Raw genomic sequence first — 19,103 nt, forward strand, 5'->3', positions numbered from 1 at the left:
TTTCTCTAAAAATGTGTGTACATGGGTATCACCACTTAGTATTGATATTGCAAGATTATCTAGTCACTATGTGGTGTGTCATACTCATGAGAAATTCAAATTCTAAATGTCCATTAATCATCTCTAGTCGAATTTTTAGTTGCCTCTTGTTTTAGAAGAAATGACTTATCACATTATGGGGGAGTAATATGTTTTGTACATATCACAAGCCTAGAAAATGTGAACATATGAGGTTATGCCACTTAGAGTTGATGTTCTTAATTATCTTGTTCCTAGGTGGCATGTTTGCTCAAACAAGCTCCACTTCTATTAAAAAGCTTTTATTGCTCATCTTATGGATTCTTGTTTGAATAAGAAATTCTTGGTACGGTTTTCCTCAAATACATATCTCTATAATTTATTTGGGACACCGATTGCTTCAAGTTATTCTAATCATTGCCGTGCGTGATTGTTTGACTAGTTGAAGCTATCAAGAATCTTCATCCGTGCATAGTGCTTAATTCTATATACTTATCCTATGCCTTTTATTGTGAAGTTGATCCTTACTATCATTGTCAATTCACCACTGGAAATTATTTCCAATATACCCATTGTCTTTGACAATTGATAACCTTGTATATGGTTGAATTTATGGATCACCTTCACCTTGGATTGCTTCTTATTGCCTTATTTTATTTGCAACAAATCATTGTTGCTCCCATGTGTATTCCTTGTCTCTTTGAAAAATCTTTTGATAAATTATCTTGATTCATATCAAGTGTTTGTTTTGGAAGACAAACCTTTTCTTTATGGTACATTGTGCCATTGTGAAAGGTGTAGAGGGTTTGGTTTATTTGTTCGAACCTTGCTCTTTTTGGGGAGTTTGCTATCTCATTCCTTCTTACATATTCTATTAGCTTGAATGAGATAAATCTTTGAGTATGTTTGCTTTATTTCATCCTCTATGCTCAATGGTTTCTTCTTAGTTCACTTGTGGAACTTTGTTGAACAAATCTTTTGTGATTTGCTTCTTAGATATAATTTGGACAACAAATTTGTTTTGTGACACCTCTATGCCTTATTTAATTCCTTTGGTGTTTTGTCCAAAGTATATCTTTCTTGGATCTTTAAAAGTTTTGGTGCATGCTTATATGTAATTTGTTTATACTTGTAGCATGCTTGCTTTCTTTCGATCCATTATGTAGGATATACTCCATCAAATCCTAAATGGCTAAGATGTGCATGAAATTCAAACTTCATCTAAATATGCACATGTTTATATGGAGTGTGTCCTATATATTGTGGTTAGTCTAACCATGTTGGACCCAATGAGTTTGGGGACCAAGATGTACTTGAATGATGTTTTAGGTACATTGGAGATGCAATGGAGGCTTGTCTCATCTATAAGGAAGGTGTTGTCACCATATGAGGATTGGAGTCAAGACTAGGATGATCGATGAACTCCTATCTACTACATCATGCCATTGCTATCTCGGTAACAAGTATCTTATTCATGCATACTCATATAGCATCCAACCTCTTGTAGGTTTCATCTTGGCATGAAATTCTTTATTTCGAAAATATTGAGGTTCTTGAAAAATCCTTTTAAAGAAAACCTTTTATTGTACATTTGAGTAATTTGAGAAGATGCATATGTTGGGAATATATATATACATCATGTTGATGATTCACCTACCCAAATATGCCCTTTAGCAATTTATTGCATATCAATTCCTCAAAGAGCTCTTATGTGCAATATTGATGAAATTGCGAAATAAATCCATATTTATGATACTTGTTGCCTTTCTCAAAACACTTCAACTAGCTCTATTTCCCTTATTGTTAGTTGTGATGTTTTTGAGGTTTAACTTGGTTGAAGTTCATTCATATACCATAAGTGAAAATTGGAGCCATAGGCTATATATGCTTCTTAAGCAAACATCCTTTGGTATATTTTATGACTTCATCTTGGATATCTTGTCTTATCTATTTTGTTAACCTCTTGTGTGTGCATGTTTCTTTATGGATCATTTGTCCACTTTAGAAACTTATATACATAAGAGCGTTCATCCATCACCTTGATATCTTTGTTCTTTGCCGACCATCTTTTTATCCTTTTGTTTCTTAGTGGTGTTGGTAAAGGAGATTTATGAGTGCTTGGTTTATTTGTTTTCCTTCTTGCACTCATATCTCGTAATTGTTGGACTAAAGTTGTTCTTGATAAGCATATTCTCTTTATCTTAGTTGTGTTCTAAATGATATATAGGGAGTGAGGATTCCATGTTTGTGCATATTGTATTCAAATGCAAACATTATAAATTGTGCACGAACCTTGGGGAGCTTTCTTATTTTATTTAAGAGCACTATATCTCTCTTATCATGATATCTTTGTTTGTCCAATTGGATCTTTGATTGCTTGCTTTATTTGTTGAAGCTCACCTCACCATGTTATCTTTATGCAATCTTTGATCCTCAATATAGTTTGATTTCCTTCAAGTATTCATCATTGGATATGTGCACTTGATTCCACTCAAATTATGAGAAGTGCACACTTTGGGGAGGAACTCACATTATATTGGCCTTCTAATTTTTATTTCCACCCATTTTGACAATCGATGCCAATGGGGGAGAAGTTTAGAGGGTTTAAGGGAATGGTTTTATACTTAAGCTTGGTTTGTGCTTAAGTGTTTTGCCTCTCATGCATTCCATATTTATATGTCTTGCATGGTTTTGCCTCTCATGCATTCCATATTTATATGTCTTGCATGGTTGTATATATATAGTGGAAACTATTCCAAAGGTTAATCTTGACAATATATGCAATGAATTCATGTTCATCACACGTGCATACATTGTGGGGGAGTTTTCTCTATATATATTGGTTCTACTCACATCCATTGCATTTGTTGTAGTTGTGTGAGTAGAGCCGGTTTTGATATGGACTAGTTGCTTTGTGTTACTTGACCATATCAAATACAACCTCTTGTATACAACTTATTCTCGGATAAGTTGCGTACTTGTCACTAATATTCATTATATAAACCCTCTTATTGTGGTTGTCATCAATTACCAAAATGGGGAGATTGTAAGGGTACATTGCCCCTATGTGTGGTTTTGGTAATTAATGACAACCCCTATGGACTAATGTTTTCATTGAGTTTATATGAAGGAATATTCCATAGGTACTACTTGCTCTCCATGTGTTGGATTCAAGTATGGATGCCATGAAGATAAAGGTATATCTTGTGTATTGGCATCAAGATCATCGGTATGAAGATATATATATGTAGGATAACGTTGCATAGAAAACAAAAATTTTCCTACCGCGAACACGCAATCCAAGCCAAGATGCAATCTAGAAGACGGTAGCAACGAGGGGGTATCGAGTCTCACCCTTGAAGAGATTCCAAAGCCTACAAGATGAGGCTCTTGTTGTTGCGGTAGACGTTCACTTGCCGCTTGCAAAAGCGCGTAGAAGATCTTGATCACGATCGGTTTCGGTGCCACGAACGGGCAGCACCTCCGTACTCGGTCACACGTTCGGTTGTTGATGAAGACGATGATGTCTACGTTCCCCCTCCTTTCCTGTAGACAGTGTTGGGCCTCCAAGAGCAGAGGTTTGTAGAACAGCAGCAAGTTTCCCTTAAGTGGATACCCAAGGTTTATCGAACTCAGGGAGGAAGAGGTCAAAGATATCCCTCTCATGCAACCCTGCAACCACAAAGCAAGAAGTCTCTTGTGTCCCCAACACACCAAATAGGTGCACTAGTTCGGCGAAGAGATAGTGAAATACAGGGGGTATGAATATATATGAAGCGGTAGCAACGGTGCACCGAGAAAAGTGCTTAGCGCGTAGTTGATGGTGGTGGTATTGCGGCGAGTAGTAACACGAGTAAACAATAAACAAGCGAGTAGTAACTCAGCAGTATTTAGGAACAAGGCCTAGGGATTACACTTTCACTAGTGGACACTCTCAACTTTGATCACATAACGGAATAGATAAATGCATACTCTACACTCTTTTGTTGGATGATGAACACATTGCGTAGGATTACACGAACCCTCAATGCCGGAGTTAACAAGCTCCACAATTCAATGTTCATATTTAAATAACCTTAGAGTGCATGAAAGATCAACACGACTAAACCAAGTACTAACACAGCATGCACACTCGTCACCTTCACACTATGTAGGAGGAATAGATCACATCAATACCATCATAGCAATAGTTAACTTCATAATCTACAAGAGATCATAATCATAGCCTACGCCAAGTACTAACACGGATGCACACACTTGTCACCATTACACCGTGCGGGGAGGAATAAAACTACTTTAATAACATCACTAGAGTAGCACATAGATAAATTGTGATACAAAACACATTGCAATCATAAAGAGATATAAATAAGCACTTCACTACGCCATTCATAACGGTGAATAAGTATTCTCGTGAAATATAGCCTAAGAGACCCACACGGTGCACACACTCGTCACCTTTACACACGTGGGACAAGGAGTCTCCGGAGATCACATAAGTAAAACTCACTTGACTAGCATAATGACATCTAGATTACAAGCATCATCATATGAATCTCAATCATGTAAGGCAGCTCATGAGATTATTGTATTGAAGTACATAGGAGAGAGATGAACCACATAGCTACCGGTACAGCCCCGAGCCTCGATGGAGAACTACTCCCTCCTCATGGGAGACAGCAGCGTTGATGAAGATGGCGGTGGTGTCGATGGAGAAGCCTTCCGGGGCACTTCCCCGCCCCGGCGGCGTGCCGGAACGAGAGACTCCTGTCCCCCGGATCTTGGCTTCGCGATGGCGGCGGCTGCGGAAGGTTTCTCGTACCGTGGCTTTTTCGTATCGAGGTTTTAGGTCTGGGGGCTTCTTATAGGCGAAGAGGCGGCGTCAGAGGGTCGAAGAGGCGGCGACACCATAGGGTGGCGCGGGCCACACCCAGGCCGCGCCGGCCTATGGTCTGGTGGGCCTGTGGCCCCCTCTGGTCCTTCCCGGGTGTTCTGGAAGCTTCGTGGAAAAATAGGATGCTGGGTCTTGATTTCGTCCGATTCCGAGAATATTTCCTTACTAGGATTTCCGGAACCAAAAACAGCGAGAAAACGAGAGCTGGCTCTTCGGCATCTTGTTAATAGGTTAGTTCCAGAAAATGCACGAATATGACATAAAGTGTGCATAAAACATGTAGGTATCATCAATAATATGGCATGGAACATAAGAAATTATCGATACGTTGGAGACGTATCAATGAGTCGCGTCGTGGATTAGATGTATGCGAGGTAGAGGGAACTGGTACGGTCGGTGTGGCCGATGGCTGGCTAACACGTACCATACTCGATCTGTTCGACGGTGCCTCCGGCATGTCGAATGCTCGGCTGACAACATCGTCGTGACGGCTGCAACCAAGACGCCTAAGCCCTTTCATGGCAGTATTAAAAATACGTTTTACCATGGATTTTCCCTCCGAACTATCCATGCTGCGCAACTGCAAAGTGTTCTGGGCATCCTCTGCGATCTGCCTAAACTCGTCAATCTGAATGAAATAAAAAATTAATATTGCCTATGAACACAAGTTTTCTGAATTATATTTATATAGAAAGTACCGAAGTGTCACGGTGGTAAGCTGAGGCCCATGTGAGGTGTGCCGGACTCGATGGTGGGGGACCGGTGAGCAGAGTCCGTGTGCTAGCGCGGTACCATTCATTATACGCTGCCAATATCTCACCGTGGTACCGTCTACATTAGTGATAAATTACGTTAGCACATACATGATGATAAGATGAATTAAAATATATAATTACCTATTTCGCGTATTCCATCGGACTCTGCTTCATCAATCCATTTCGTAATCCATGTTTGATTACGCTGACTCAGATCGAAACAACTCATGCCTTTATTATCTTGTCTACAATCCAATAAGTTTCGTTAAATAATGAAATAGAGTAATACAAATGCAATTCATTGTTTCTATTAGAGTGAGTGAACTTACGTATGAACATCAGCAACAAGTCATCTTGGTGATGGTGGGAGAACATCCTGATGCAGACCAAACTGCCGCATGACACGCTCTGGGTTGTATGGCTCAACCATCCAAATAAACAGTAGGTTGCATCGTGTGAACCACCACCGTCTGTCTCGCATGTCTCGCAACATATTTGGGTGTGGTTTAAGAAGACCCCAAACAATGTACACGTCGTGTTCCGTAAATGGGTCCCATTTAACCATGGTCTCCTGCAGCTCCTCAAACTGTTGGTGGTATTCTGGGTAGCAACCATGTGCCACATTATTGGACCACCGTTTTTTAGCATGTACCCATCGACTTCCAAAAGTAAGAGGGGCATATTGTTCGGTGTGACCACCGTAGGGGTGAATTGGGTTCATTATCTGGGGACGCCCAACGGGGAGGTACTCCCACGACCATAACTGAAGAAACTCTGCGCTTACAGCAAGTATATGCCCCTTTGAAGATGCATTGGTTTTCTTCGTTGCATCACACAACCCCTATAGTTATACGCGAGCATTGCAGAACCAAAGTTGTATATAGGGATGGGAGGTGGAGGCGAATCTACTATGTTCCCGGCTATCTTAATTAGACCCGGGAGAACAATGTCACCATGGGACGAAGGAAACATTATACCAAATAGGTACAGTAAATACGCAAAAAGATGTCGCATCATGGTCGCATTATCTGCATCAGCTGGTAACTCTTGAAACTTATTGACCAACCAGCTTAGAGGGACCCCCCTAGGACGTGACCCTCCGCGGCTCGTAGCAGGCATTGCCACGCCAAGACGGTCTTGTACCTCAGTCGGCCAAGTACTAGAATAAGAGACCGGGACCAAAGGAGTACCCTTGATTGGCAAACAAGTGATCATGGAAATATCTCTGAGCGTAGGTGTCAGCTCCCCACAACTTAAGTGGAAGGTGTGGGTTTCAGGTCTCCAACGATCAACAAGGGCCGATAGAAGAGATGGGTCTAACGTGAACTTCTCCTCGCTTGATGTCGGCTTAGAAAATGGCGAAGTCCATGGGCCACTGAGATGTTCCTCATAAACATTGTTAACAAGAAACCTGTTCTTAATGGTTCGTACCCTGAAGGTCGGAGGTGGGTTTGAGTGGGCATCCAGGTTCAACCAGAGGTGGCAACGGTGTCCGGCATCGCAGGATCTTCGCAAAAGGCCTGGCAAATCCGACGTCATAACCTGCATCCATCGATGGTATAATCATACATTAATACATTAATAAGACTAAAAAATAATTTAAATATGTATGCATGCAGCGATGCGATAATCATACAATAATACATTAATACATGTCTCTTTATCACAGCACGCCAGACATACAAATATTTGAAAACAAAAAAATTACATCACGCAGGGTTATTGTTGGTGCGGTAAGGGCATTCCCTTCGCGCATGACCGGGGCATCTGCAAAGGCGACAACGGCGAGGTTCTCCTGCCTGGCTATGATCCATGTCATTCCTGTGACATCGAGATTGGCGTCGTGCCCTCGCGGTTCTCTTCAATGTCGGGTCCGGAACCCATTTGGTAGTTCTTTCTGGAAACTCGTACCTATAGTGTCCGTCGAGTCCCCAGCTCCAGAACTCACCGTTCCAAGTTCCGAGTAGGTTCTGGATGTTGAAGTAGGGAGATATGTAGTTCTCCACGCTGATGTTCTGCACTGCTGCCGCTCTCAGGACATGACTACATGGGTATCCTAAAGCTTGGGCTTGTTGCAAGTGCATTCACACGTGTTGGGGCCGAGTTGAACAGCTTGCTTTCTCGATCCTCTATGGTGGCCTCTAACAAACTTGGCTCGCACTTGGATTTCCCACTTATTATTAAGTGCATCAATTTGACGAAACCCATGACTTTTGGATTTTTCAGCTTTCTCATCCAAATGCCGTTGCATCTTTTCAGACCATTGCTTGTTCATCATGTAACGTGTGTTTGCGACCCACACTCTGTCTGCAAAGTATGACAGAGTCCGGTTCCAAGTTTCAGTAATCAGGGCTGTGATAGGGAGGGCTCGCACACCTTTCAGCACGCCATTGTAAACCTCTGACATGTTGCTGGTCATTATGCCGTACCGAGCCCCTGAGTCGTGAGATTGCGCCCACTTACTTAAATCCGGGCAGTTCTGATTAATCCATGTACTCAAATTTATTTCAGTCCTCCGGCCCCTCCGGTCTTCTCTCGGCGGCAACGCAGCTTTCTCGATTTCTTTGTTGATTCCAGCCCAAATAGCATTCATCTTCGCTTCTGTCTTCTGCATGCACATCCTCTTAAACAGCTTGAACCAGTCCTTGTTCTTGAACTTTGAGTAAAAATTGGCTGCCAAGTGCCTCATGCACCACCTTGTCTCCGAGTCGGGCCACCCCCGGTCGGGGTCCGATGAATTCTTGATTAGTTCGAGAGCGCTCAAAAGGCCTGTGTTGCGATCTGATATGATGCAAACATCGGGCAGATCTCTCACGACTCCCATCTTCAAGCAGGTCGAGGAACCATAACCAGCTATCTTTGTTTTCACTCTCGACAAGTGCATAGGCAATAGGCAAGAGCTGATTATTTGCGTCGGCTGCGATCGCCACCAAGAGTGTGCCCTTGTACTTTCCAGTGAGAAAGGTACCATCTATTGACAACACCGGGCGGCAGTGATGGAATGCCCGTATAGTACGGGGAATGCCCAGAATAAACGATCAAGGATTTCTTGGTTTTCCTCCGGAGGGTGTTGACGAGCTCTCCGACCACTTGAGTCCCCCGGTTAGTTGCTGCTATCCGATGGAGTAGTCTCGGGTCAAGGTCATATGCCTCCTCATAGGTGCCATACAATCTCCGGAAAATCTCCTCCTTCGCCCGCCTTGCCTTACTAAAGCTGACCGGGAAGCCAATCGGATCTTCCGCGGTTTTTGCAGCTTCTTTGTACCAAGGGTTATATCTTCTTCCACCGTCACTTGCATGATATGTGATACATATTTTGCAGTGACGTTGCGGTGGTTGTCAAGAGCCCCCAATTTCTCGCAGCTATGGGGTTCTATTTTTGAGATATGCCATGGCTGACATACCCCAGGGCTCACCCGAGCGATAACTCTCCCCCTGCAACCCTCATTCAATTTGACGCATATGACTTTCAGCTGCCTTCGATCAGACTGCTTCACTATGTGTTGCCGAGATATGGCCAACGCATACCTCTTGATTGCTTGGTCAGCCGAGTCCTTGTACGGGAAAGTTTGCCCAACCTGCGGACTCGCCTCCCCTAGGCCCGGAACAGAGCGGAATTCATTGCCGATGGTCATTGTTTTTAAGAACTCGGGGTCCATTGGTGCCGCAACCGCCCTCCGGGAAGGACCGACGCCTTCTTCGTCCGAGGAGGATTCGGACGAAGAAGAACGGCGTCATCGTCCAATGCCTCCGGCAGTCCCTCCACACGCTCGCTAATGTCAACGAACGCGGACCGGTATCCTGGCTCGGCAGCAAGCCGGGCGACCATCCGCTCCGATGGGCCGGTGCTATGGCCTGCAGTCGTCTCATGCTCTGATTGGCCTATCATGCCTGCTGCGGTCGGGGCCAAATGCTCCGATTGAACGGTGCTTGGTCTCGTGACGATGGCCATCTCCTCTTCACCAGCGCCGGTACTACTTCCGGCACCATCATCACCGATATAAACTGAACATACACCATGGGCTCTCCGTACATAGCAGCACCAGGTGTGCTTGCAAACCTCATGTACGTACCCCAATTTCTATCACTCTTTACCTCCCGCAAACCCCAACGGGCAGGTGTCCCATCATTCCCTCCTACGACGATGAGAGCCTCAACGGTCATCTTCTTCCCACGCATCTCACGCCCAAACTGTGCTCGGATGCATCTTCTAACATCCAAAAATTCTCTATTGACCATATCTGTCACTACAACTTTCATCGAGTCGCAGCGCGACACATCGACACCAGAAAATTCGTCGCGTACGACGTCTCCATAACACTAACACAGTTTCCATCGTACCTACCGCACAACCATATTTTTAAAATTATATTAGATTGCAACACAACAATATTTAACATGTGATTAACATTTTTAAATAATCATAACACAACACCATCTTTAATATTTTTAACAGCATTCCATAATAATTGTATTACAAGCCTACCGCTCACTCATTCCATAATAAATTTAACACCAAACATAACACGAGACTATTTTTTAATACGCGACAAATTGTAATACTACCAACTAAAATTAAAATAAGTACGGACGGATTTTACTACCTCTACTTCAGCCGGTGCGCTCCACTTCTAATTATATCTTAAAATACACGTTCAACATATTTAGTTAAAACATTAATATTTCAGCACCGTAATATTATATGTCTACTTTAACATGGATCTTGAATGGACCATTATTTCCTACTAATGTTCACCATGCTAGCTTGTACGTAATACATAAAATCATAGTCTATATACTTTGCATGTCGCATACAAAAAATATAAATTCTATACGGCACATTTAATTAGCTATCTACGGCTTAATTACATGTTGCATGTCCTAATATACTACTCAATAATATGCCGTACTAATATTTTCATCCTACATATGCATGCAAATACGGAGCATGCACTACTTAAACTAATTACACTACACAACTAATTAGATTCTAACTACGTAAATAAATACAATATGCTAGCTTCTTGTAATCCTTACCTTGAGCAAAGCCGGAATCAACCAGGCTGCACTGAACTAACTGAGTAAGAGATATTAGCGACGCAGAGCAACAGACATCAACTAAGTGAGCAGAGACTAAGTGCGTCAAGAAAACTGAGTGTGTTCACAGTGAGAGTGAGAGCGAGTACCGTCTTTATATAGAATCGGCTCAGCTCACGGAATCAATGCATGCTTTATTTATTACACTCCGTGTAGATGTCTCAACTTTATCTACATACAGATGCTTTTCTAACTAAAATGCATTACATACAGGGAGCGGTGTTTTGGAACATGGGAGCATATGCTCCCTATATTTTGAAATACATCTTACACATATTTCAAATTTCAAAAAAATTGAAACAAAAAATTTGTACGTACATCTTCACGTGCTACGCGCCCACAAAGTCATTTCATAAAAAATAAACTTACCATGTGACGTGTGTAAAAAAGATAAAATTCAGTGCTGAAAACAATGCTTTTCACAGGATAAGTTTTCTCTTTTTTACATAGGCCACAAAAAATATTATTTTTTCGTGAAACTTGACGCATACACGTATATTATGGAGATGTACATGTAGAATTTTTTGTCAAAATTTTCCCACACTTCGAAATATGTTTTGTTGGTATAGGGAGCATACGCACCCGGGAGCCGAATTGAATTTCCGTTACATACATCTATATCTAAACAAAAGTAAGACACCTATTTTTAAACGGGGGAGTACCAGAGAATCTGCATCTGCGCCCGTATCATCTCAATTTGCAACAGTTTCCCAGCAATCACACCGAAAGCACCAAAATTTGCAACAGTTAAAGTTAAAAGCACCCTGATTAGAAATAGTAGCAACTTCTTTTACAGCAACAAAGTGCGTGCGGGTCAGATTCCTGCCGTGGTCCAGATTCCCGCGCGATGTTGTCGGCAGCTCTTTTCATGCATGCAACGACGACTTTGCTGGCGGGCCCTGCCTCCACTCTCCCTGGCGGCAGCCTCCACGTCGCCCTGCCACCCCATGCGCCGGCGGCATGGCCCACCACGCGTAACGGCGACGGACATCGACGCGTCCAGGCAAACGTGCCGCCACCTGCTCGGGCGGCGGGTCCCTGCCGCCGCAGCCCCCGGCGGCAAGTGCCACGTGTCGGCTGGGGGGCCTGCCGCCACGCACAACGTGGTCCTTTTTGTCAATTTGCCTCAGAGGTGATCCTTTTTGTCAATGAATTGGGGAGGGTGGTCCGTTTTGTCAAAATTTCCTGTTGGCGAGGCGTGAGAAGGATAACCCAGTGACCGGAAGGTAACCGGTAACCTGGATCAATCCACGGAGAAGAAAATAGGAGAAGGAAGATAAAACGCCTGATGTTTATTTAGATAAAGGGGTACGTGGATGCATCGGAATGGTGAAAAATTGTGCATCTACAGTGCCCTAATTAGCATTACATGCCCTAAACTGATTGTTTTTTACATAGTGTATAATGAAAGATTAATTCAAAGTTTTAACGCTTAGCTGGACGAGCTAGTCCTAAATCATCTGCTCAAGTGAAATTTCAATCACCTTCACAAGTTCTATCGAAAAGTTCAAAATTCCCTGAATTTTACATCCATGAATGCAATGCACACATCTAGGTTCTTCGTATTCTATAGCTTTTAAACCTAGGATATTATAGATTCCAAGGTGAATGAGTGGCATACTGGCATATGATGGAGCAGCCTGCCATCTTGCAACGATGGAGGCATGGTCTTCCTTTTTCCTTGTCATGTAGTAGTAGCTCCTGTAGCTCCTGCTGGGTGCGGGCCCCACGCGCGAGATGAAAAGCCAGCCAATGGCAAGACGACAGACAGTCCACGTGACTTCCCGATCCGGCGGCTCAGGTCGCACCCGCACCGAGAATCGGAGCATCTCAGCCGTCCACTGGTTCAGGAGAAGCTGCAGCCTCCAGGAGGACCCACTGTCAGCCTCACTGACACACCCACTACCCAAAGTGTAGCAACACATCTCCTGCCATCTCTCTCTCTCCAATGCCAATTTGCATGTACAACCGGCGGCGGGCCGGCGGCCTTCCCCAGGATCAAACCCAAAAAAATCCCCTTTTCTTTTCCTGCCCACCCACCGGAAGAGAGAGAGAGAGAGAGAGTTCTTGCTGCTGCTTCGTCCTAGCATTGGAGGCCATGGGGTTGGGGGCGGATCCGGACGACGACGACGGCGAGAACCCGGACGTGTGGCAGCTCTTCCGGCACTACGACAAGCTCTACTTCCGCGGCGTGCTCGTCGACGCCGGCTTCTCCGTCGAGTGGAGCCAGCCGCGAATGAAGACCATCAGGTACGCGCGCGCGCCTCATCGGGTTCTTTGCTGCTGCCGCTGCCGCTGCCCAGGCGGTTCTCGCGCTCGCTCGCCCGCCGTTTTCTTGATTTCGGGGGGCAGCCGGGTGTTGTCGTGTCTAGGATCATGGAGCTTCGGATTCTTCGTAATCTACAGAAAGATGTTCCATCGTTTTAGGATTTGGCACTTCGTTCCACATAAAAGATGCCCCTTTTTTTCTTGATTTTTTTTGCACATAAACGATCGTTAGTCTCTGCACTTCGCCGTCGCACGCACCCGCAGCAGTTGGTCACCACCACCCGTGCCGCGCCGCTCGTCGCCCCTGTGCTATGCAGGCGCAGCGCCGCGCTCGGTACTCCCTAGAAATGATCAATCGATGATGTGACTGGTGCCCGCCACTTGTTAAGTAACCTGTTCTCGTGTCTGTAACTCTGTATGCAGTGCAAACGTGTGGCAAGGCTCAAAGCCTGAACAAGTCTGAAATTGGCCAGCAACTGCAACCATTGCAAACAATGATGACGACCTGTCCTGTTCATATCATCATAGGCCATGAACTGAGCATGTCAAACATAGGAATTTAGCTTCTGAATCTACGTTAAGTCCACATTACCTGCTGAGACCGCTTAGCCCGCACTGCATTCATTCTTGTCGTCTGGTTCGCTCTTACATAGATGCAGCCCTAAGTTTATGGCCCCCCTTGGTTAGGGGTACAGAGGGCTACTAGGAGGTTATTCAGTATTGAAGGTTTTGAAATGCTGTGTATATTGCACATGAATCATATTGTCAGGTTTATGGCTTCAAACCGACCTCTCTTAAACGAGCGATCACTCTGACAAATTGAACTACACAACAAAATGTGATGACATGTTTCTAGATATCCATTTTATATGGGGAAGCATATATTGCCATCATATCTCAAGTTTCTAATAGAAGACATAAGTACATGTGAATTGCAAGCTCTGCTTAATTTTATTGTCCCACTGTACGTATCTATTTGCAATGCAAAGAAAAAGGTCTTGAAACAATTCAATGTGTTGGTTAGCCTGATGTTTGTTTGTATTTTATAGATGTATTTGATTTTTTGAGTATTCAAGTGCAGACCAAATTAACTGTTCCTCAGAAATTGATGCACATTAGTGTATTTGTGTACAGTACAGGTACTTGAGTTATTGCTTCAAATACCCCACTTTCCCCAATCCCCATTGATTGCTTTGCTTGAGCTAAGCATAACATTAATTTTTTCTTGGATGCATCTCATCCTTCTTTTTTTTGCCCTGAAAAGAAATATCCTTTCGCATTAGCTACATTTAATAAGAGAAGACTCTTAGTATATGTTGATTCTGGGCTACAACATGTGTGTTATGCAGTGTTCTGCTCAGTTCTTTAATTGCTTTGCATATTTTATATGAAAAAGGATTTAAAGGAAGCACTGTCTTGATTGTCTATAAGCAGTTCTTTCGGATCATGTTCCTTTGGAGAGAGCAATACAATAACTCTCTATGAGCCAATTCTGAAATATCGCACAAATGCTGACCTGAAGAACGCCCTTCTGCATCTGATGATTCATGCTTTTTTATCTGTGAAGTGTGATGCTAAGGGCATCTGGTAAATGTTCATATCCTGTTAGCTAAGATTTTGTGTTCCAATTTTAGTCAGCTCCAACCAGCCCACTGCTTAAATTCTGTGAATTCATGTAGGGGCCATGGTCCTGCTTTCCGTGGTTGGATGCATGCTCTCAACACTTGCTCCATTGATGATCGCATGGTTAGTATTTTCTGGCAGATAATTATAAACCATGATGCTCCATTCTGTTGATGATTTCCTTTTTTTGCTCGTGCCACACAGAGACCAACTTGTGGCTACTGTATTACCACCACCCATGATTTCAGTCCGGAGAAATGTGGCAGTATGCAGGGTTTTTGGTGGAAGGTAATACTTTCCATAGTTCTCTATTTATGTCTCCTTTTTGTCTTTAAACTTCTTTGTAGTCTTACCTCTTACTGGCATGTTCAACTTGCTACATTTCAGTGTGAATCTTGTGGGGTTACACTTTTGAGGGCCAAGAAGCTGGGGCCTCCATCTGATTCCTGCTGTATTGAGAATGTTAGCCAAGATGCAACATGTGGCAACATGCTTTGCAACTGGCACAAGTAAGATTGCATAAGTTTACCCTGACATATAACTCACCATGTTTATAGGAGAAAGTTGTAAATTGTTTTACATTGTTAATTGTTCTTTTCTCTCACAAAGTTAATAAGATATGTCCCATTGACCATGACTTGTGCATTTGCTCTTGAAATTTTTGCGTCTGAATCATTTATATGCAAATTATGTTTGTTTGATATTTTAATGCTCTTCGTAACTTCTATTGGAGTAATGCATTTGTACATAATAGTTACTTTCGACTTATGTTTGCGTGGTGAATTTTAAAGGTGTACTGACTGATGCTATTTTCTGTAGCCACAAGGTGGACTGTGGTGGTACATATGTGGTGACCAAATCACCAGAGACACCAGGTCAACAGATGGTTCAAAAAGGTACATGTCTAAATTCAAATATCTAATATGCTGTTCGTTATAAGGCTCTGAACTAACCAACAAACAGTATAGAGGTCAAACTTAGCTCCTGCATTTCATAGTTTCCTACTATGTAATCCACCTAAATTTCGTTGGTTTATGATCAATGTTACATTCTTGTATCTTCAATTGATGCATCAAATTCCCGCAGGTGTAGTGCAAGCAAGAATTTTCCTCCATCTTTATAAAGAAACACATTTTTTATATTGTCAGCATCCGACTTTTGTGTCTGCATTTGTTTTTTATTCTGTCACTTAATTCTACATAGTTACCATGTATTATCAAATATTCCCTCCTTGCCAAAATGTATTGCATATATTTTCGTTTAAAAAAGTCAAACGATGTAAAGTTTGACCAAGTATGTCGAAAATACTAACATGTAACATCTAGAATACCAAATACCATTAGATTCATCATGATGTATATTTTCGTGTGGTATACATTTGGTATTGTAGATATAGATAATTTTCTCAATAAACTTGGTCAAAGTTGTTGAAGTTTGACTTTTCAAAAAACTTATATGCACTTGAATGTGGCAAGGAGGGTATATATTATATATATTGGTTGATGTTGTAAGTGTTTATCTATTCTACATATTATTTCGTTTCTGTTATTCAATTATGTGAACAAACGAGATGTTTGTGTCAGGAGTATAACATTGAAACTGAAACCATGATATCCTAACCGAAATTACATCATCTGCTGCCCTCGCAGATGAAGGATCAAGTCCACTGTATAGTAGCGTTTTCAGCACATGAGTAACTGAGAGCATCATATAAATTGTATTGTCTTTTTTGTTCAATCATTTCATTATGTGAACTTTGATAGTTTCAATAGTAGTGTGAAGTGTCATTCTACAACAAGAACAGACTTCAGAATGATTCCCAAACACAATAATTGCTGTAGCTATTCCCCCAGTTCCATAATATATGAGGGAGTTACTTATCATTGTAGTAATTTCATATTACAATATCAACTTACAACATGGCTTCCTCAGGTAGGCGGGGTTTCTGACCGAAATGTCCGAAATGTTGAGGTCACAAGGAGCTACACAAGAATCAGATTCAGATGAAGTTCAGGAGAATTTGACTGTGGCAAAACTAAAGGCAGAAGGCAAGCTTCTCTCTCAAGTGGGCGGCAGGAACGCAAGATCACCAGGTAGTAGCTCCTCAAAGAAGGCAAGCAAGAGTAATATGCCTGAAGACTTTCAGAAACCGATTGTTTTGCCTGCAACCCCTCGGAGAAAATTGAAGCCGAACCAGGAGCATTTCTCTATGATAAGTGTCAACAATGCAAAATCACAGGATAGGTGCTCTTCAAAGAAGGCAGAGGATTTTCAGAAAGAAATTGTTCCATCTGCTTCCCCTCCAAGCAAACTGAAGCGGAAGCAAGCATCTGTTGCATCAGAGAAGCATGAGCTTATCTCTCTAGTGAGCTGCAACAGTGCAAAATCGTTGAGAAGTAACACCTCCAGGAAGGCAGGCAAGTGGCATGAGCCAGAGCAAGTTCAAAAATCCAGTGTGCAGCCTTCTGCATCTCAGAAAAAACCAAAGCTAGAGCAAGACTTGGGTGTATCGAAGAAATATGGAGTTTCCTCACCAGGGAGTTACAACACTACAAAACCACCAGGAAGCAGCATGTCCAGGAAAGCAGGCAAGCGGCACACGCCGGAGGGTGTTGAGAAATCCAGTGTCCCGGTTGCGGCCCCAAAGAAGAAACTGAAGATCGAGCCAGACTTCGCAATGCAACAAAACAAAACCAGCTCCTCAATTAAGGCAGGGAAGCAGCTTAACCCTGAAGATTTTCAGAAAACATTTGTTCAGCCTGTTGTTTATCGAAAAAAACTGAAGCTTGAGCCAGACTTGGTTGCATTAGAGAAACATGGAGATGCAAAACCACTAGGATGCAGTACCGGAAACAAAGGAGAACTTCATAAGCTTGAAGTCATTCAGAAAGCCAGTGTTCCACCTGCCGCCCCTCCCAGAAAACTGAAACAAGACGTGGTTGCATCACAGAAGAATTATCTTTCCTCTTTTGTGGGGAGGAGCAATGCAAATGTACTGGACAATATCTCCTCAAAGATGGCACACAAGCAGCTTGAGCATGTACAGCCTCACAAACCCATTGCGCGGCCTGCTGCCCCTCGAAGTATACTCAAGCAGCAAAGCAAAACCAACACCTTAACTAAGGAAGGAAAGCAGCAAATTCCTGAATACTCTCAGAGAACATTTGTTCAGCCAGCTGTTTCTCAAAGTAAACTGAAGCAATCAAGCCGTGCTGCGCCGGAGAGGCCAAAGACGAGAAGCAAAACTAGTAATCCTGCTAGGAAAAAGGAGTATGCTTGCGTGAGTGTGTGGGCAAACATCTATGAATCGGAATGCTCAAGTGGATCAGCCGAGCCGCTTGTAAACAAAAGAACAGAGCGAAGGAAACGAGAAAGAGAACGCGCAGTTCAGATAACCTATTCGCGGTCAAGGAAGCGAATTGCCAGTGGAATCAGCTCCATCAAGGCACAACCTGCTGAAGAAGAAATCTCATCTCAACAAACCAAGTCACCACCTCAATCTCAATGCTTGAAGTTCATTCTTATCAATGCTGCTAACAAGGTGGTGACTCAAGACCCTGGAGATCAGTTCAAGGCACCAGCTCCCCGCAAGGGCATCGTTATTGCCCCTCCTGCAGACCAGGTGACGACTCAAACCCCTAAAGGTCGGTCCCAGCCACAAGTTCAACGCATGGACATTGTCACCCCTCCTGCGGACCTGGCAATGACTCAAACCCACGGAGATCTGTCTGTTCCATCTAGGCGCATGGACATTGCTGCTGTCCCTCCTGCTGACAAGGTGATGACTCGAGCCCCTGCCGATCAGTCACAGCTACCAGCCCCGTGCTCCATCGCCAATGATCAGGTGGTTCCACCTCGTTCAGCTGGTCCACTCAGTTTAACTCCTTCAAATCCAAGCAGTAGCCCTGACGTGATAGACATTTCTGATGATGACTGAACTTTTCCATCACTTTATACTCTGCTTACTCTGGACTGACTGTGTATTCAGCCAGTTCTCGGGGTGTTAAAACAGTAGATCATAGCATTCTGGGGGGTGGTATATTCAGAGGTTTTGTTAGTGCTTACTGTAGAGAAGTAGTGGTAGCTTGCAACTGTCGCTTTAGCATGAAATTTGTAAACATCATGGAGGTAGCATGACCGAATTGCTATGGGCATACGGCTTTGATCGTACTGCAGTGTCTTTTTTAGCAATTTTTAGACACTGGCTTGTTCCAGGTGGACTGAAGCATGAATCCTGGGAAAGTTGGGACATATTGTTAGATCATTTTCACATCTGTGCTACAGCATGTGATTATTGCCATGGTTTTTGTATGAACATGATACTTGACGAATTATGTTGTCCTATGACTACGCATTCTATTGTGATTCGGGGACGATATTTCCCAGATACCAGCTGATATTTCCCGGTCTCGGTGGCACTGAAGCTCTGAAACTAGTCTGGCCCTCTT

General features: G+C 43.2%; 2 protein-coding genes across 2 annotated transcripts; both read left to right on the forward strand.

Moving 5' to 3' along the window:
- The first annotated feature begins 12,812 nt into the window (after positions 1–12,812).
- On the forward strand, positions 12,813–15,601 carry LOC124672771 (DNA-dependent metalloprotease dvc-1-like). The gene is made up of 6 exons (XM_047208948.1): positions 12,813–13,014; positions 14,467–14,619; positions 14,712–14,778; positions 14,860–14,943; positions 15,043–15,164; positions 15,475–15,601. Exons 1-6 carry the CDS (start codon positions 12,863–12,865, stop codon positions 15,575–15,577), a joined length of 681 nt encoding a protein of 226 aa, XP_047064904.1. The 5' UTR covers positions 12,813–12,862; the 3' UTR covers positions 15,578–15,601.
- Positions 15,602–16,605: 1,004 nt separating this feature from the next.
- On the forward strand, positions 16,606–18,622 carry LOC124675558. Its single transcript, XM_047211639.1, has one exon. It carries the CDS (start codon positions 16,610–16,612, stop codon positions 18,590–18,592), a length of 1,983 nt encoding a protein of 660 aa, XP_047067595.1. The 5' UTR covers positions 16,606–16,609; the 3' UTR covers positions 18,593–18,622.
- The last annotated feature ends 481 nt before the right edge of the window (positions 18,623–19,103 follow it).

Source organism: Lolium rigidum, chromosome 7 (assembly GCF_022539505.1).
Source record: "Lolium rigidum isolate FL_2022 chromosome 7, APGP_CSIRO_Lrig_0.1, whole genome shotgun sequence".
NCBI lineage: Eukaryota > Viridiplantae > Streptophyta > Magnoliopsida > Poales > Poaceae > Lolium > Lolium rigidum.